The sequence below is a fragment of the Oryx dammah genome, unplaced genomic scaffold (genome assembly GCF_014754425.2).
Source record: "Oryx dammah isolate SB20612 unplaced genomic scaffold, SCBI_Odam_1.1 HiC_scaffold_23, whole genome shotgun sequence".
Classification (NCBI taxonomy): Eukaryota; Metazoa; Chordata; class Mammalia; order Artiodactyla; family Bovidae; genus Oryx; species Oryx dammah.
The window spans coordinates 59,352,888-59,372,262 of NW_024070207.1; the positions used below are offsets into that span (position 1 = coordinate 59,352,888).

The following is a 19,375-nucleotide window of genomic DNA, read 5'->3' on the forward strand; positions in this document are numbered from 1 at the left end:
ATGTAGATGATGTCACTCTTATGGCAGAAAGTGAAGAGGAACTAAAAAGCCTCTTGATCAAAGTGAAAGAGGGGAGTGAAAAAGTTGGCTTAAAGCTCAACAGTCATAAAACTAAGATCACTGCATCTGGTCCTATCAGTTCATAGTAAATAGATGGGGAATCAGTGCAAACAGTGGTTGACTTTATTTTTGTGGGCTCCAAAATAACTGTAGATGGTGACTGCAGCCACGGAATTAAAAGATGCTTAGTCCTTGGAAGGAAATTTATGACCAACCTAGATAGCACATTGAAAAGCAGAGATTTCTTTGCCAACAAAGATCCGTGTAGTCAAGGCTATGGTTTTTCCAGTGGTCAGGTATGGATGTGACAGTTGGACTGTGAAGAAAGCTGAGCACTGAAGAATTGATGCTTTTGAACTGTGGTGTTGGAGAAGACTCCGATTCCCTTGAAATGCAAGGAGATCCAACCAGTCCATCCTAAATGAGACCAGTCTTGGGTGTTCACTGGAAGGACTGATGCTGAAGCTGAAACTCCAATACTTTGGCCACTTCACGGAAAGAGGTGACTCACTGGAAAAACCCCTGATTCTGGGAGGGATTGGGGGCAGGAGAAAAAGGGGATGACAGAGGATGAGATGGCTGGATGGCATCACCAACTCGATGGACTAGAGTTTGAGTGAACTCCGGAAGTTGGTGATGGACAGGGAGGCCTGGCATGTATGATTCATGGAGTTGCGAAGATTAGGACACGACTGATCAGCTGAACTCAACTGAACTGAAACTTTTCTAAAAATTCGTCCATTTCTTGCAAGTTGTCTATTTTACTGGCATACTGTTGCTGATAGTAGTCTCCTATGATCCTTTGTATTTCTGTGTTGTCTGTTGTGATTTTTCCAATTTCATTTCTAGTTTTATTGATTTGGTTCTTCTCTGTTTTTTTTTTTTTTTTTCCTTTATGAGTCTGGCTAATGGTTTGTCTCTTTCATTTATCTTCTCAAAGAACCTACTTTCAGTTTTGTTATAGTCTCTTCTGTTTCTTTTTCATTTATTTCTGCTCCCATTTTTATCATTTATTTCCTTCTACTAACCCTGGGGTTTTTCATTTCTTCTTTTTCTAGTTGCTTTATGTGTAATGTTAGGTTCTTTATTTTATTTTTCTCTTGTTTCTTGAAGCAATCGTGTATTGCTATGAACCTTCCCCTTGCAAAGCTTTTATTGAATCCCACAGGTTTTGGTTGTCATGTTTTCATTTTAATTTGTTTCTATGCATTTCTTTTGATTTCTTTTTTGATTTCTATTATTTTTTTGTTATTTAGAAGCACTTTGTTTAGCCTTCATATGTTTGTATTTTTAATAGTTTTTTTTTTCTGTAATTGACATCTAATCTTACCACTTTGTGATTAGAAAAAGATGCTTCCAATGATTTCAATTTTTTTGAATTTTCCAAGGCTAGATTTATGGCCTAGGATGTGATCTATCCTGGAGAATGTTCCTTGTGCAGTTGAAAAAGAGGTGAAATTCATTGTTTTGGGGTGAAATGTCCTAAAGATATATAATTAGGCCTAACTGGTCCATTTTATCTTTTAAAATTTGTGTTTCCTTTCTAATTTTCTGCTTGGTTGATCTATCCATAGTTGTGAGTGGGGTATTAAAGTCTCCCACTATTATTATGTTACTGTTAATTTCCCTTTTCATACTTGTTAGCATTTTCATTACATATTGCAGTGTTCCTATGTTGAGAGCATATATATTTATAATTCTTGTATCTTATTATTGTATTGATCCTTTGATCATTATGTAGTGTCCTTCTTTGTCTCTTTTCACAGCCGTAGTTTTAAAGTCTATTTTATCTGATATGAGTACTGCTACTCCTGCTTTCTTTTGGTCATCATTTGCATGAAATATCTTTTTCCATCCCTTCACTTTCAGTCTGTATGTGTCCCTTGTTTTGAGGTGGGTCTCTCGTAGACAGCATATATAGGGGTCTTGTTTTTGTATCCATGCTGGGAAAACAGGTCAAGCACTTGTAAAAGAATGAAACTAGACACTTTCTAACACCATACACAAAAGTAAACTCAAAATGGATTAAAGATCTAAATGTAAGGACAGAAACCTCTAAAACTCCTAGAGGAAAACATACACAAAACACTCTCCGACATAAATCACAGCCGGATCCTCTATGACCCGCCTCCCAGAGTAATGGAAATAAAAGCAAAAATAAACTATGTGACCTAATTAAACTTAAAGCTTTTGCACAGTGAAAGAAACTATAAGCAAGGTGAAAAGACAGTCTTCAGAATGGGAGAAAATAATAGCAAATGAAGCAACTGACAAAGAATTAATCTCAGAAATGTATAAGCAGTTCCTTCAGCTCAATTCCAGAAAAATAAATGACCCAATCAAAAATTGGCCAAAGAACTAAACAGACATTTCTCCAAAGGAGACATACAGATGGCTAACAAACACATGAATACATGCTCAACATCACTCATTATCAGAGAAATGCAAATCAAAACCACAATGATGTACCATCTCTCCCCAGTCAGAATGGCTGCTATTAAAAAGTCTACAGACAATAAATGCTGGAGAGGCTGTGGAGAAAAAGGAACCCTCTTACACTGTTGGTGGGAATGCAAACTAGTACAGCCACTATGGAGAACAGTGTGGAGATTCCTTACAAAACTGGAAATAGAACTGCCATATGGCCCTGCAATCCCACTGCTAGGCATACACACTGAGGAAACCAGAATTGAAAGAGACACGTGTATCCCAATGTTCATCGCAGCACTGTTTACAATAGCTAGAACATGGAAACAACATAAATGTCCATTGGCAAATAAATACATAAGAAATTTGTAGTACATATACACAATGGAATATTACTCAGTATTAAAAAGAATGCATTAGAACCCATTCTAATGAGGTGGATGAAATTGGTCCTATTATACAGAGTGAAGTAAGTCAGAAAGAGAAACCCCAATACAGTATACTAACACATATATATGGAATTAAAATGATGGTAACAATGACCCTACATGTGAGATAGCAAAAGAGATACTGATTTAAAGAACAGACTTTTGGACTCTTCGGGAGAAGACGAGGATGGAATGATTTGAAAGAATAGCATTGAGACATGTATATTACCATATGTGAAATAGATCGCCAATCCAGGTTCAATACATGAGACAGGACACTCAGGGCCAGTATATTGAGACGTCCCTGAGGCATGGGATGGGGAGGGAGATGGGAGAGGGGTTCAGGATGGGGGACACATGTGCACCCATGGTTGATTCATGTCAATATATTTGAAAAACCGCTACAATACTTTAAAGTAATTATCTTCTAAGTAAATTAAGTAAATTAATTTAAAAATTTATTCCAAGGGTTAAATAAAATAAAATTCCTCTTACAAAACAACATTGAAGTGGAGGAGAATGTGAAAAGGGTACATACTTTGGACTTAACCATATACCGTTGAAACTGATCTCTGCCACTTACTAGCTTTGTGATTATCAGCAAAGCTGAAACACTCTGTGCCTGTTTCACCATCTGCAAAGTGGAAATTTTGAAAATTCCATTTTCCCATTAATTTGGTAAGAAATGAATTAGTTAACATGAGAGATAAAAGATGGATAATTTCAAGAGATTAAATGCACAACACTGTGACTGGAATTAACAATATGGTATTATATACTTAAAAGTTGCTAAGAGAATTGATCCTAAAAGTTCTCACTACCAAAACAGAAATGATAATTATGACATAATAGAGGTGTTAACATTATTGTTGATAATTATATTGTAATATATAAGTGCATCAAATCAACACTTTGTACATTTCAAACTTACACAACATAAAAATGAGCATGTTTCCATTTATTCCCCATTGTGAACACTGGTTGAACACCAATTCTCACTCTATAATTCTCCATGAACACTTCAACTTTAGATGAGTTTATTATGTTGATTTGATTCAGTAATTTATTTCTTTAATTCTTCTTTTCTTTTCTCTTCAAAAGAAAGTCCCCAAATGCTTGAAATTGTATGAGCCTAATAGAAGAGAGATGCTACTACCTATTTGCCTATCAAATTATATTGAATTTAACTGCAAAAGCATATTGGAAGCTTGTGGCTCCAATGACCATTATTGGTTGCCCCTTATTATTCCCTATTAAAAGTACACTTTATTTATTTGTCTATTTATTTATCCATTCACGTGTGTTACACAAATAGTTATAATCCCATCTACTTCTTAAAGAGATCTTGAGGGTGATCTTATGATCAAAGTCAAGGTACAATTATTACAGGGTAATGGGAAAAAAAAAGTTACTGAGAAGGAAGAGGACATTCCACTTCACAGGCATTTTTCTCATCTCCTTTTCCCCCAATCTTTTTCTTTGCTTTCTTCTTATTCTACCACATTTATTTAGCCCCTACTGATAATGCCTCATCTCCCAGCACCTCAAAACAAAGGTAGATTCTCAGTGCTGCATTTCAGTGTTAAATTTAGGGAAAAAAAATGAAGAAGGCTGAGGTGAAACTGAAGGAGGCATCGTTTAGTAAGCAAAGGGTTCAATAGGTAGCACTATAAAAATTAGAGTTTAAACCCACCACAACAAACAATGGAGATACTAAATGTTTCCTGAAATGAGGTTTTGATCTGTAATAGTTTTCTAATTTCAATGTACAAGTTAGAGGTAGGATTAAGCCTCCTTTTGTGTGTGCATGTGTGCTAAATTTCTTCAGTTGTGTCTGACTCTGTGTGACACTGTGAACAGCAGGCTGCCAGGCTCCTCTGTCCATGGGATTCTGCAGGTAAAAGTACTGGAGAGGGTTGCTGTGCCCTCCTCCAGGAGATCTGCCTGACCCAGGGAACGAACATCTTTTACATTTCCTGCATTGGCAGGTGGGGTTCTTTACCACTGAGCCACCAGGGAAGCCCCCTCCTTTTGGAGTAGCTGCTTATAATCAAAGTATACATATTATTCTCTCCCTTCCTCCTCTCTCCATTTCCAGAATAAGTCAATGAGAGTCACCTGCCTTGGATTCCTAAAGACACTCACCTGTATTAGAATTAAGATCATCAGGATCTGATTCATTTCCATTCTGGCTTCCTTTTCCCTGAAGAGTGTTCATGGCTATAAGCTTCATCTTCTGCAGCTTCATTGCTTCAGCCATTGCTGCAGCTGTTATACCTAAAACCAGAACCATTCCTTTTAAAACAGGGATCATTTCTTAATGTAATTGAAAACAGGATACATTTAATAGGCCCATACTACACAGCACAAGCCAAAAGGAAACCCGAGTCTAATTTATGAACAATATCCCTTCAAAATTTAATTTTCTACTCTTGTAATAACTTCATCTTACAATGGACAAGTTGAAAATCTGAAAAAAAAAAAACAAAACATTAAATATGAGTCTGATTCTCAATTCAAAACAGAGAAAACATTGAGCCTAACATGAAAAATTTGGGAAAATACCAAAACTCTTGCTAATGTCTTCTGGTGTCTAGTAAGAGCTCTTGATAGTGGTTTAAGACAGAACTCACCATGCACTAAAAACCCATCTAACAACACTGTCAGAAGAGGCACTCTGAAATTCTAGAGGGGATGACTTTCTAGGGAATATCCTTGTTGACCCTTCTGCTGAAGAATAGGCTATTTTGCCTCGAAAGTTACCTTAGAAAAAAATGAATAAAGTGGAGTAAACACTTAAATAGTCATCATACTTTTACTGGCCTCCTTCTTATATGCTGAGGGAAAAAAAAATGAAAACATAGCAGATCACTGCAGAAAGTGTGCCAGCCCTTGCAATATAATTACATACTTTTATTAATATAAAGCAATTTTTACAATGCTTGTGTAAACTCACCTATATTCATAGACAAACCTCCACACACAAACACCACACCCATTTCTATACCCATGTGAACTCACAAATACAGACACATGTGTATATTACATTCACACATCAGATTTGCCAATTTAGAAAGAATGTGTGCAGATGGAGGAATGTAAGAACGTGTGCTAACCTCTTCTTATGAGAACATCAGAATCACAGTTAACTGCTAAACAACCATTCACAAAAAGACACTGAAATGTACCAAAATAATACCCTACAGCCAAAGAAAAATCCATAACAAGATGGGAAGAGTGATACAATCACAATAAAATCAAATCCCATAACTGCCATGTGGAAGATTCACAAAGTGGAAAACAATTATACCACAAAATTTCTCCCACTGGAGTAAAGGCTTGAGACCCACTTCGGGCTTCCCAGCATGAGGATCTGGCAACAGGCAGAGATGACCCCAGAACATCTGGCTTTGAAGGCTAGCAATGTGTGCCTGCAGGAATTACACCAGACTGGGGGAAAAAGGCTCTACTCTTGGAGGGTACACACAAGGACCCATGTGCACCAAGACCCAGGGAAATGAAGCAGTGACCCCATAAGAGACTGGGTCAGACATACTGGCTGGTATTGGAGGGTCTTTCATGAGGTGGTAGGGCTGGTGAACACTGTGGGGGCAAAGACACTTGCAGCAACAATTATCAGGGGCACTCATTGGTGTGAGATGCCCCACAGGTTGCAACTAGCCCCACCAACAGCCTGTAGGCACCAGTACTGGGAAGCCTCTGGCCAAACAAGCAAAAGAGTGTGAAACATAGCTCCACTCATCAATAGAAAAGTGGCTAAAAGTCTTACTGAATACAGCCCTGCCCACCAGAAGGACAAGAACTAACTCCATTCCTCACCAATCTTTACCTTCAGGAAGCCTACACAAGTCTCTTAGATAGGCTCATCAATCAGAGGACAGATAGCAGAAGCAAGAAGAACTACAATCCTACAGCCTGCAGAAAGAACAGAAAGAACAATCACAGAAAGTTAGACAAAGCAAAATGGCGAAGAAGTATCTCCCAGATAAAGTGACAACTATCAGAATAACTAAATGAAGTAGGCAACCTTCAGAAAAAGAATTCAGAATAATGACAGTGAAGATGATCCAGGATCTCAGAAAAAGAATAAAGGCGAAGATCAAGAAGACACAATAAATGTTTAAGAAAGATCTAGAAGAACTAAAAAACAAACATGAAAAATACAATAACTGAAATGAAAAATACACAAGAAGGAATCAATAGCAGAATAACTTTGGCAGAAGAATGGATATGGAATACAGAATAGCAGAAATCACTGCCACAGAATAGAATAAAGAAAAAAAATGAAAACAGCCTAAGAAACATCTGGAAGAACATTATATGAATCAATATTCACATTACAGGTATTCCAGAAGTAGAGGACAGAGAGAAAGGATCTGAGAAAATATTTGAAGAGATAGTAGCTAAAAACTTCTCTAACATGGAAAAGGAAACAGTCACCCAAATCCAGGAAGCACAGAGCTTCAGGCAGAATAAATCCAAGGAGGAACATACCAAGACATGTAGTAACCAAAATGACAAAAATTAAAGACAAAGAAAAATATGAAAAAGCTACCAGGAAAAAGCAACAAATAATATACAAGGGAACTCGCATAAAGTTATGAGTTGATTTCTCAGCAGGAACTCTGCAAGCGAGAAAGGAGTGGCAAGATATATTTAAAATGATGAAAAGGAAGAAACCACAGCCTAGAATACTCTACCAAGCAAGACACTCATTCAAGTTCAATGGAAAAATCAAAAGCGTCACAGACAAGCAAAGTTAAGTGAATTCAGCACCACCAGACAAGCTTTACAACAAATGCTAAAGGGACATCTATAATTGGAAAAAGAAAAGGCCACAACTAGAAACAAGAAACTTACGAATGAAAAAGCTCATCAGTAAAGACAACCACAAAGTAAAGTTAGGAAATCATCCACACACAAATATGGTATTAAAACCAGCAATTGTTAGAAGAGAAGAACACAAATGTAGGATATGGGAAATGCACCTGAAATTAAAAGACCAGCAACTTAAAACAATCTTATTCATATACAGATTGCCATATTTAAATGTCATGTTAACGGCAAGCTGAAAATCAACAATAGATAGATACACACAAACACACACACACACAAAGGAATCAAAATACAACACTAAAATTAATTATCAAATCACAAGAGAAAAGAACAAAAGAGGAAGGGAAGAAAATATACTTATAAAAACAAATCCGAAACAATTGACAAGATGGAAATAAGAATATTCATATAGAAAATTACCCTAAACATAAACAGATGAAATGCTCCAATCAAAAGACACAGATTGACTGCCTGGATACAAAAACAAGACTTGTATATATGTTGCTACAAGAGACCTATTTCAAACCTAGGGACACATACTAACAGAAAGTAAGGGGGTATGAAAAGATAATCCATGCAAACAGAAAGCAAAAGAAAGTTAAAATTGCAATACTAAAATCAGAAGAAATACTTTAAAATAAAAACCTTTACAAAGAGATAAAAGGGACATTTTATAATGATCAAGAGATCAATCTAAAAATAAGATATTACAAATATATATGCACCCAACATAGGAAAACCTCGATATATAAGGCAAGTATCAATAGCCATAAAGGGAGAAATCGACAGTAACACAATAATACCAGGGGATTTAGCCCACTTACACCAATGGACAGAACATCCAGACAGAAAATCAATAAGGAAAAACAGGCCTTGAAAGACACATTACATCAGATAAACTTAACTGATTTTTATAGAGCTTTCCAACCAAAAGCAGCAGAATACATATTCTTCTCATGGGCTCAATGAACATTCTCCAAGATTGACCACATACTGGGCCACAAAAAGAGTCTTGGTAAATTTAAGAAAACTGAAATTATATCAAGCATCTTTTCTGACCAAAACACTATCAAATTAGCAATTAACTACAAGAAAATAAAAACTAAAAATCACAAACATGTGGAGGCTAAATGATATTGTACACAAGAACCAATTGATCACTAAAGAAATAAAAGAGGAAATTAAAAAATAACTAGATACAATGAAACAAAAACACAACATTCCAAATGCTATGCAAAAACAGTTCTAATATGGAAGTTTATAGAAATACACTCTTACCTCAGGAAACAACAAAATCTCAAATAAACAACTTAACCTTATCCCTAAAGCAACTAGAGAAAGAAAAACTAACAAAACCAAAAGAGAACATGAGGAAAGAAGTTTAAAAATCAGAGCAGAAATAAATTAATTAGAAATAAATAGAAATAATTAGAAATAAAGAAAGAACATGATAGAAAAGATCAATGAAATTAAAAATGGGTTCTTTGAGAAGATAAACAAAACTGACAAACTTTTAGCAAATACTTTTGCTTTTCATACTGTTAAAAGAAAAAAAAGGGAATTCCACAAAAATATCTACTGCTGCTTCATTGACTATGCTAAAGACTTTGACTGTGTGAATCACAACAAACTGTGGGGAATTCTTAAAGAGATGGGAACACCAGACCATCTTACTTGCCTCCTGAGAAACCTGTATGTAGGTCAAGAAGGAACAGTTAGAATTGGACATGGAACAAGAAACTGGTTCAAAGTTGGGAAAGGAGTTCATCAAGGTTATATATTGTCACCCTGCTTACTTAACTTATATGCAGAGTAATACATGCAAAATGCCAGGTTGGATGAATCACAAGCTGGAATCAAGATTGCTAGGAGAAATATCAATAACCTCAGATATGCAGATAACACCAACTTAACTGCAGAAAATGAAGAGGAACTAAAAAGCCTCTTGATGAAGGTGAAAGAGGAGAGTGAAAAATCTGGCTTAAAACTCAACATTCAAAATACTAAGATCATGGCATCTTGTCCCATCACTTCATGACAAACAGATGGGGAAACAATGGAAACAGTAATAGACTTTATTTTCTTGGGCTGCAAAATCACTGAGGGTGATAACTGCAGCCATGAAATTAAACGACGCTTGCTCCTTGAAAGGAAAACTATGACAAACCTAGACAGCATATTAAAAAGAGAGAGACATCACTTTGCCGACAAAGGTCCATATAGTCAAAGCTATGATCTTTCCAGCAGTCATATACAGATGTGAGAGTTGGACCATAAAGAAGGCTGAGAGCCAAAGAATTGATGCTTTTGAACTGTGGTGCTGGAGAAGACTCTTGAGAGTCACTTGGACTGCAAGGATGTCAAACCAGTCAATTCTAAAGGAAATCTATCCTTAATATTCACTGGGAGGACTGATGCTGAAGCTGAAGCACCAATATTTAGGCCACCTGATGTGAAGAGCCAAATCATTGGAAAAGACCTGACACTGGGAAAGATTGAGGGCAGGAGGAGAAGGAGGGTGATAGAGGATGAGATGGTTGGATGGCATCATAAACTGATGGACATGAGTTTGAGCAAACTTCAGGAGATAGTGATGGACAAGGAAGCCTGGGGTGCAGTAATCCATGAGTTTCTAAAGAGTTGGACATGACTGAGCAGCTGAACAACAACAAACGTTTAGTAAGACTCATGAAGCAAAAATAAAGGTGAGGGCTCAAATCAATATAGTTAGAAATGAGAAAGGAAATGTTACAATGGACATCACAGTAATACAAATAATCATAAGATACTACTACAAGCAGCTATTTATCAATTAAATGGTCAAACTGGAAGAAATGGACAAATTGTTAGAAAGGTACAGTCACCCAAGACAGAAACAGGTAGAAACATAAAATATGAACAGAGCAATCAAATCTACTGAAATTGAAACTATGGTTTAAACACTCTCAACAAACAAAGTTAAAGGACCAGAGGCTTCACAATGTTATCAAACATTTAGAAAAGACTTAACACCTATATTTCTGAAATGATTCCAAAAAGTTACAGAGGAAAGAATACTCCCAAACTCAGTATATTAGGTGACCATCACCCTGATACACAAACTAGACAAAGATAGCATTCACAAAACAGAAAAGTACAAGCCAATATCACTGATGAAGGTAGACATGAAAAACCTCAAGAAAATTCTAGCAATCTGAATTCAATAATATAGTAAAGGGATTGTCCACCATGATCAAGTGGGAATCATCCCATGAATGCAAGGATTTTTCAATATCCACAAATCAGTGTAAAACACTGTACTGAAGAATAAAAACAATGTGATCATCACAATAAATTCAGAAAAAGTTTTGACAAAATTCAGCACCCATTTATGATTAAAAAAAAAAAAACCCTCCAGAAAGTTGGCTTAGAAGGAACATATATAGTAAAGGCCATATAAGGCAAAACTACAGATAACATGGTAAAAAGTTGAAAGTATTTCCTCTACAATCAGCGAGAAGACAAGGATATCTACACTCTCCATGATTATACAGTATCAGTCAGTTCGGTTCAGTTGCTCAGTTGTGTCCGACTCTTTGAGAACCCATGAATCACAGCATGCCAGGCCTCCCTGTCCATCACCAACCCCCAGAGTTTACCCAAACTCATGTTCATCAAGTCAGTGATATGATATAGCCATCTCATCCTCTGTCATACCCTTCTCCTCCTGCCCCCAATCCCTCCCAGAATCAGGGTCTTTTCTAATGAGTCAAATCTTCGCACGAGGTGGCCAAAGTACTGGAGTTTCAGCTTTAGCATCATTTCTTCCAATGAACACCCAGGACTGATCTGCTTTAGGATGGACTGGCTGGATCTCCTTGAAATGCAAGGGACTCTCAAAAGTCTTCTCCAACACCACAGTTCAAAAGCATCAATTCTTTGGTGCTCAGTTTTCTTCACAGTCCAACTCTCACATCCATACATGACCGCAGGAAAAACCATAGCCTTGACTAGACAGACCTTTGTTGGCAAAGTAATATCTCTGCTTTTCAATATATTAACTACATTGGTCATAATTTTCCTTCCAAGGAGTAAGCGTGTTTAAATTTCATGGCTGTAATTACCACCTGCAGTGATTTTGGAGCACAAAAAAATAAATCTGACACTCTTTCCACTGTTTCCCCATCTATTTCTCATGAAGTGATGGGACCAGATGCCATGATCTTCGTTTTCTGAATGTTGAGCTTCAAGCCAACTTTTCCACTCTCCTCTTGCACTTTCATCAAGAGACTTTTTAGTTCCTCTTCACTTTCTGCCATAAGAGTGATGTCATCTGCATATGTGAGGTTACTGATATATTTCCAGGCAATCTTGATTCCAGCTTGTGCTTTTTCCAGCCCAGCTTTTCTCATTATGTACTCTGCATAGAAGTTAAATAAGCAGGGTGACAATATACAGCCTTGATGTACTCCTTTTCCTATTTGGAACCAGTCTGTTGTTCCATGTTCAGTTCCAGCTGTTGCTTCCTGACCTGCATATAGGTTTCTCAACAGGCAGCTCAGATGGTCTGGTATTCCCATTCTTTAAGAATTTTTTACAGTTTATTTTGATCCACACAGTCAAAGGCTTTGGCATAGTCAATAAAGCAGAAATAGATAATTTTCTGGAACTCTCTTGCTTTTTTCGATGATCCAGAGAATGTTGGCAGTTAGATGTGTGGTTCCTCTGCCTTTTCTAAAACAAGCTTGAACATCTGGAAGTTCATGGTTCACATACTGCTGAAGACTGGCTTCAAGAATTTTGAGCATTACTTTACTAGCATGTGAGATGAGTGCAATTGTGTGGTAGTTTGAGCATTCTTTGGCATGGCCTTTCTTTGGAATTGAAATGAAAACTGACCTTTTCCAGTCCTGTGGGCACTGCTGAGTTTTCCAAATTTGCTGGCATATTGAGTGCAGCACTTTCACAGCATCATCTTCTAGAATTTGAAATAGCTCAACTGGAATTGCATCACCTCCACTAGCTTTGTTCATAGTGATGCTTTCTAAGGCCCACTTGACTTCACATTCCAGGATGTCTGGCTCTAGATGAGTGATCACACCATCGTGATTATCTGGGTCGTGAAGATCATTTTTGTACAGTTCTTCTGTGTATTCTTGCCACCTCTTCTTAATATCTTCTGCTTCTGTTAGGTCCATACCATTTCTGTCCTTTATTGAGCCCATCTTTGCATGAAATGTTCCCTTGGTTATCTCTAACCTTCTTGTAGAGATCTCTAGTCTTTCCCATTCTGTTGTTTTCTTCTATTTCTTTGCATTGATTGCTGAGGAGGGCTTTCTAATCTCTCTTTGCTATTCTTTGGAACTCCGTATTCAGATGTTTATATCTTTCCTTTTCCCTTTTGCTTTTCACTTCTCTTCTTTTCACAACTATTTGTAAGGCCTCCTCAGACAGCCATTTTGCTTTTTTGCATTTCTTTTCCATGGGGATGGTCTTGATCCCTGTCTCCTGGAGAATGTCACAAACCTCCATCCATAGTTCATCAGGCACTCTGTCTATCAGATCTCGTCCCTTAAATCTATTTCTCACTTCCATTGTATAATCATAAGGGATTTGATTTAGGTCATACCTGAATGGTCTAGTGGTTTTCCCTCACTTTCTTCAATTTCAGTCTGAATTTAGCAATAAGGAGTTCATGATCTGAGCCACAGTCATCTCATGGTCTTGTTTTTGCTGACTGTATAGAGCTTCTCCACCTTTGGGTGCAAACAATATAATCAATCTGATTTTGGTGTTGACCATCTCGTGATGTCCATGTGTAGAGTCTTCTCTTGTGTTGTTAGAAGAGGGTATTTGTTATGACCAGTGCTTCCTCTTGGCAAAACTCTATTTACCTTTGCCCTGCTTCATTCTGTACTTCAAGGACAAATTTGCCTGTTACCCCATTTATTTCTTGACTTCCTACTTTTGCATTCCTGTTCCCTATAATAAAAAGGACATCTTTTTTGGGTGTTAGCTCTAAAAGATCTTGTATGTCTTCATAGAACTGTTCAGCTTCAGCTTCTTTAGCTTTACTGGTTGAGGCATAGGCCTGGATTACTGTGATATTGAATGGTTTGCCTTGGAAATGAACATAGATCATTATGTCGTTTTTAAGACTGCATCCAAGTACTGCATTTCGGATTATTTTGTGATGGCTACTCCATTTCTTCTGAGGGATTCCTGCCCACAGTAGTAGATATAATGGTCATCGGAGTTAAATTCACCCATTCCACTCTATTTTAGTTTGCTGATTCCTAGATTGTTTTCAATATTCTAACTAAGACAATCAGAGAAGCAAAAGAAAAGGACTCCAAATTATAGAAGAGGTAAAACTGTTACTGTTTGCAAATGACAAATAAAATCCTATAGATGCTACCAGAAAAATACTAGTGCTCAACAACGAATTTTTTTAAGTGGCAAAATTAATACAGAGAAATATATTGCATTTCTATACACTAACAATGAAAAGTCACAAAGAGAAAGCAAAGAAACAACCCCATGTACCACTGTATAAAAAATAATAAAGTGTTTAGGAATAAACCTACTTAAGGAGACAAAAGGCCTGTTCTCTGAAAATGATGATGCTGATGAAAGAAATAGAAATCAACACAAACAGAGGGAAAAAATTATACCCCATTCTTGGATTGGAAGAATCAATATTGTTAATGCTTACACTACCTAAGACAATCTACAGATTCGATGCAATCCCCATCAAATCACCAATTGTATTTTTCACAGAAGTAGAACAAAAAATCTTAAAGTTATCTATGGAGATACAAACGACCCCAAATAGCACAAACCTGAGAAAGAAAAAGAGAGCTGGAGGAATCAGGCTCCCAGACTTCAGACTATACTAAAAAGCCATAGTCATCAAAATGGTATGGTATTGGCACAAAAACAGAAATATAGATTAATGGAACAAGAAAGAAAGCCCAGAAATGAACCCACAAATCTATGATCAATTAATGTACAACAATGGAGGCAAGACTAATATAGTGGAGAAAAGACAGTTTCTTCAAGAAATGGTACTGGCGAAACTGGACAACTACATGTAAAAAAATATGAAAATAGAACATTCTTTAACATCACCCACAAAAAATAAGCTTTAAATGAATTAAAGACCTAAGTGTACATTTGGATATTATAAAACTCTTAGAGGAAAACATAGAAAGAAGACTCTCTTTGATATAAATCACGGCAATATCCTTTATGACTCATCTGCTAGAGTAATGAAAATAAGAAGAAAAATAAACGAATGGGGTCTAATTAAATTAAAAAGCTTTTTCACAGCAAAAGAAACTACAAACAAGATGAAAAGACCACCCATAGAAAATAAGAAGAGATTTGCAAATGATGCAAGTGAAAATGGATTTATCTCCAAAATTTACAAACAGATCAGGTGTCTCAATATCAATACAACAAAAAACCTAATCAAAAAATTGGCAGAAGAACTAAATATAGACATTTTTTTCTAAAGAAGACATACAGGTGACCAAGAGGCACACGAAAAGATGTTCAAAATTGCTAATTAGAGGAATGAAAATCAAGACCACCATGAGCTATCACTTCACACCTGTCATAATGGACACCATTTAAAAATCTACAAACAATAAATGCTGGAGAGGGTGTGGAGAAAAGGGAATTCTCCTATACTGTTTGTGGGAATGTAAATTGGTATAGTTACTATGGAGAACAGTCTGGAGGTTCCTTAAAAAACTAAAAATAGAACTATCATATGATAGAGCAATCCCACTCTTAGGCATATATTCAGAGAAAAACTTGATTTGAAGTTATGCATGCACTCTAATATTCACTGAAGCACTTGATATAGTAGCCAATACATGGAAGTAAGATATATGCCCTTCTATAGATGAATGGATAAAAAAATGTGATACATAAATATAATAGAATATTACTCAGCCATAAAAGAAAATAATGAAATAATTCCATCTGTAGCAACATGAATGGATCTGGGGACCATCATACTAAGCAAGTCAGGGAGACAAAGACAAATGTTATGATATCACTTACATGTGGAATCTAAAAAAATACAAATGAACTTCTCTAAAAAACAGAAACAAACTCACAGGCTTAGAGACTGAATTTATGATTAGCAGGGAGGAATGTGGGAGCAAGGAGGTAGACTGGAAGTTTGAGATTGACATGTACATACTATTATATTTAAAATAATCAACAACTACCTACTATAATATATATACAGCAATCTTTTTAACTCTATGTAAAAAGAGATAGGAATAAAAAAACCCAAAGATATAATATGAACGCTCAGGTTTGAAATTTTTCCTCCTACAAAGTCTGTATCAGGCTAAACCATAGAAATATATCAGGAAATAGGTACTAAAAATAGATCAATCCATACTTCACCAATGCTCTCCAAAATATCTAGTGAATTCAACTACATTATTTTTATTTTATATTGATTAATTTATTTAGTTTTGGTGGCACTGGGTCTTTGTTGCTACACACAAGGCTTTCTCTAGGTGAAGCAAGCAGGGGCTACTTCTTACTGAGAAGCATAGGCTCTAAAGCCTGTGGGCTTCAGTAGCTGTGGCTCACAGGTTCTAGAGTGCATGCCCAGTAGTCGGGGTGTGCAAATTCAGTTGCTCTGCAGGTGGGATCTTAGCTCCCAGACCAGGGAACAAATCCACAATCCACGTCCCCTGAATTCCATGCCACATTCTTAAAAACTGAACCACCAGGGAAGTGCCTAAATTATTTATAGATATTATCAAAATCCCTAACCATCTACTGGTACACTGGTGCCATGAGCCAAAAAGAAAACGAGTTCTTGCAGATTTAAAACAGTATTTTAGGATTCAGTCAAACCCATTCTCCCCTGCAAATGAAAATCAAAGAACACATGTATTGATTGTTACAAAAAGAAAATATAGCTACTATTATTATAAATACAGATTCTAAGGGACAGGTGAATTCTTATCAGAGGTATAAGGGGAAGTAAATACAGCCTGGAACATCTGTCTATGTTTGGTGGAATCAATGAGCTCTTATTTTCCCACTCTGCACTTTTTGCAATACATGGAAAATGCAAAATAAAGCAAACTTGTCCACACATTAGCTTGTCTATAATCATGGCAAGCAAAAGATATGAAAGAAAAGTGCTTTAATCTCTGAAATGATGGTACACATTAGTGCATTTTCTAGATAGTCCTAGAGATTTTCTTGCCATATTTAGCATTGCTGAATTCCAATTGCTCAAATAGGCCTATCCAACATCCAAGGGTTACTATGAACAGAAAATATGATGACAATGATTTAAACAAAGGGATCCTGCTTAGAACTGCCAGGGCTGAGTGCCTCAAAACTAAAAATGTATCAGGAAAAGTTTCCAAAATTTATATCCGATCTCCTAACTACCAATTCAGAACTGGATCTTAACTATAATATTGAATTACTGATTGTTTCATTATCGGTAGTATAAATAGTGTATTTTTGTGTACAATGTATGTATTCTTATGATATGAAAAATAAAAGTTGACATAATATCTTATAGTCAGATAAGGTAAATGTGTATCTAATACAATCACACTAAGAATTAATGAACAAGACTCCCCACTATTTTTTTATTTCATAAAAAGATGGTAAGTTCCAATATCAATTCATTTGTTCAAGAAAGTGCTATCTGTATGTCACTGCAGAAAAAAAAAATCAGTAAATTCAGAGAGTAATATTAAGGTGGTGAAGAATCATGGTATAATAGCACTACAAAGACATTTAAGAGCCATCTGGCTGAGTCTCTTCATTTGAAGATGAGGAAACTGTCTCACCATGATGTGTCATAGATAAGCTATTTAGGGGAAAACATGGAGCAAAACTCAGGTTTCCTGATGTGATCTAGATGTATTTAAGTATTAAAGTTGTTCAAATATGAATTAATGAAAATCTCTAAAGGAATATGATCCCCTCATAACACCACTGTCTCATACTTGTATTTTTATACCTCCTTACAATTTATTTGAGGTTTAGAGACTTAGCCTCTAACACATGTTTTGTATTGCCTCATGGTTCATATTACAGTGACTTTAGCCTTAAACAAAATCTTAAACACTACTTGTTGAATCTTCAGTACATCATTTGAATACCTGTCTTCAGGGAAAACCACAAACACATGAAAAGCAGTGGAAAAGATGTTATGGTTTATTTGGTATTTCATTAGCAATTTATTCTCTCATTCAACTGATCAATTAAATTTTTAACCTCAGGATATGGCTCAGATGGATTTAGAACAGACAATTAGTTCCAGACACCAAGTTCTCAAAAAAAAAAAAAAAAAAAAAGGACTGAAATAGAACATAAAAAGAGCAAACTGATTTAGGAACTGCTGAGTTAATTTTTACTTAGGAACCATCTAGTCAAAGCTATGGTTTTTCCAGTAGTCATGCATGGCTGTGAGAGTTGGAATATAAAGAAAGCTGAGTGCTGAAGAATTGATGCTTTTGAACTGTGGTGTTGGAGAAGACTCTTGAGTGTCCCTTGGACTGCAAAGAGATCAAATTAGTCAATCCTAAAGGAAATCAGTCCTGAATATTCACTGGAAGGACTGATGCTGAAGCTGCAACTGCAATATTTCAGCCACCTGATTCGAAGAGCCGACTCATTAGAAAAGACTGATGCTAGGAAAGATTGAAGGCAGGAGGAGATGGAGGACGACAGAGGATGAGATGGTTGGATGGCATCACCAACTGGATGGACATAAGTTTGAGCAAGCTCTGGGAGTTGGTGATGGACAGGAAAGCCAAGTGTGCTGCAGTCCATGGGGTCACAAAGAGTCGGACACAACTGAGCGACTGAACTGGAACTGGAATAAGAATGAAAGATGCCTTTAAAAATAAAAGTGCTATAATTATAGGTAAATATCTACATTAACATCTAGAAGCATAAAAGTTGTCTTCAGTAACTGAATTTGAAAGTGGTAACTTTTACATTATGTTTAAATTACATATATTTAGCTGATTGAAAATGGTTTGGAAAGGCAGAGATTCATTGATACTGGGGAAATATTCACCTTCTGCATTTCCTAATACTTGTACATTTACTCCTATAACCATAGCACTTTTCATACTTGTTCACATACTTTCATAACTGGTTCATGGCTAGTCAGTATAATTATTGACCAAGCCATAAAAACAGCCCTTATAATCATTTACACTCACTCCCTAATCTACAATTCAGCATAACAATATGAAAATGCCCAAAATATCATAAATTCATGTGCATGCACATGTGCCCCTTGTGTGTGATTATTATTATTTTAAGTATACAGATATTCAAACTCCAACTTCAGATTTAGAGTGGTGTAGAAAATTCTTAAGAGTAACAAGAACTTTAATGAATATCTAAACCAACCTCTCCATCTTACAAATGAAAAACTGGATCCTAAAGAGGATAAGTGAGAGACAATACAACATAGACAGTAGGACTAGGATAAGAACTCAAGTATCTTGAGGCAATTTTATGGTTTCCAATTTGGGTGAACTGTGCCCATCTCTTCATACATTTGAAAGCTTTTCTGTCAAAACTGTGAATAAGTAAATTAACTAAAG

At 36.2% G+C, this 19,375-nt stretch overlaps 1 protein-coding gene across 1 annotated transcript in view; it reads right to left on the reverse strand.

Annotated features, from left to right (window-relative positions):
* The window catches only part of DACH2 (dachshund family transcription factor 2), an 816,985-nt gene that overhangs the window by 341,778 nt on the left and 455,832 nt on the right, over nucleotides 1-19,375 (reverse strand). The window contains exon 4 of the mRNA XM_040265310.1: nucleotides 5,061-5,192. Coding sequence (XP_040121244.1) covers nucleotides 5,061-5,192 — 132 coding nt within the window. The remainder of the gene's footprint in view (nucleotides 1-5,060; nucleotides 5,193-19,375) is intronic.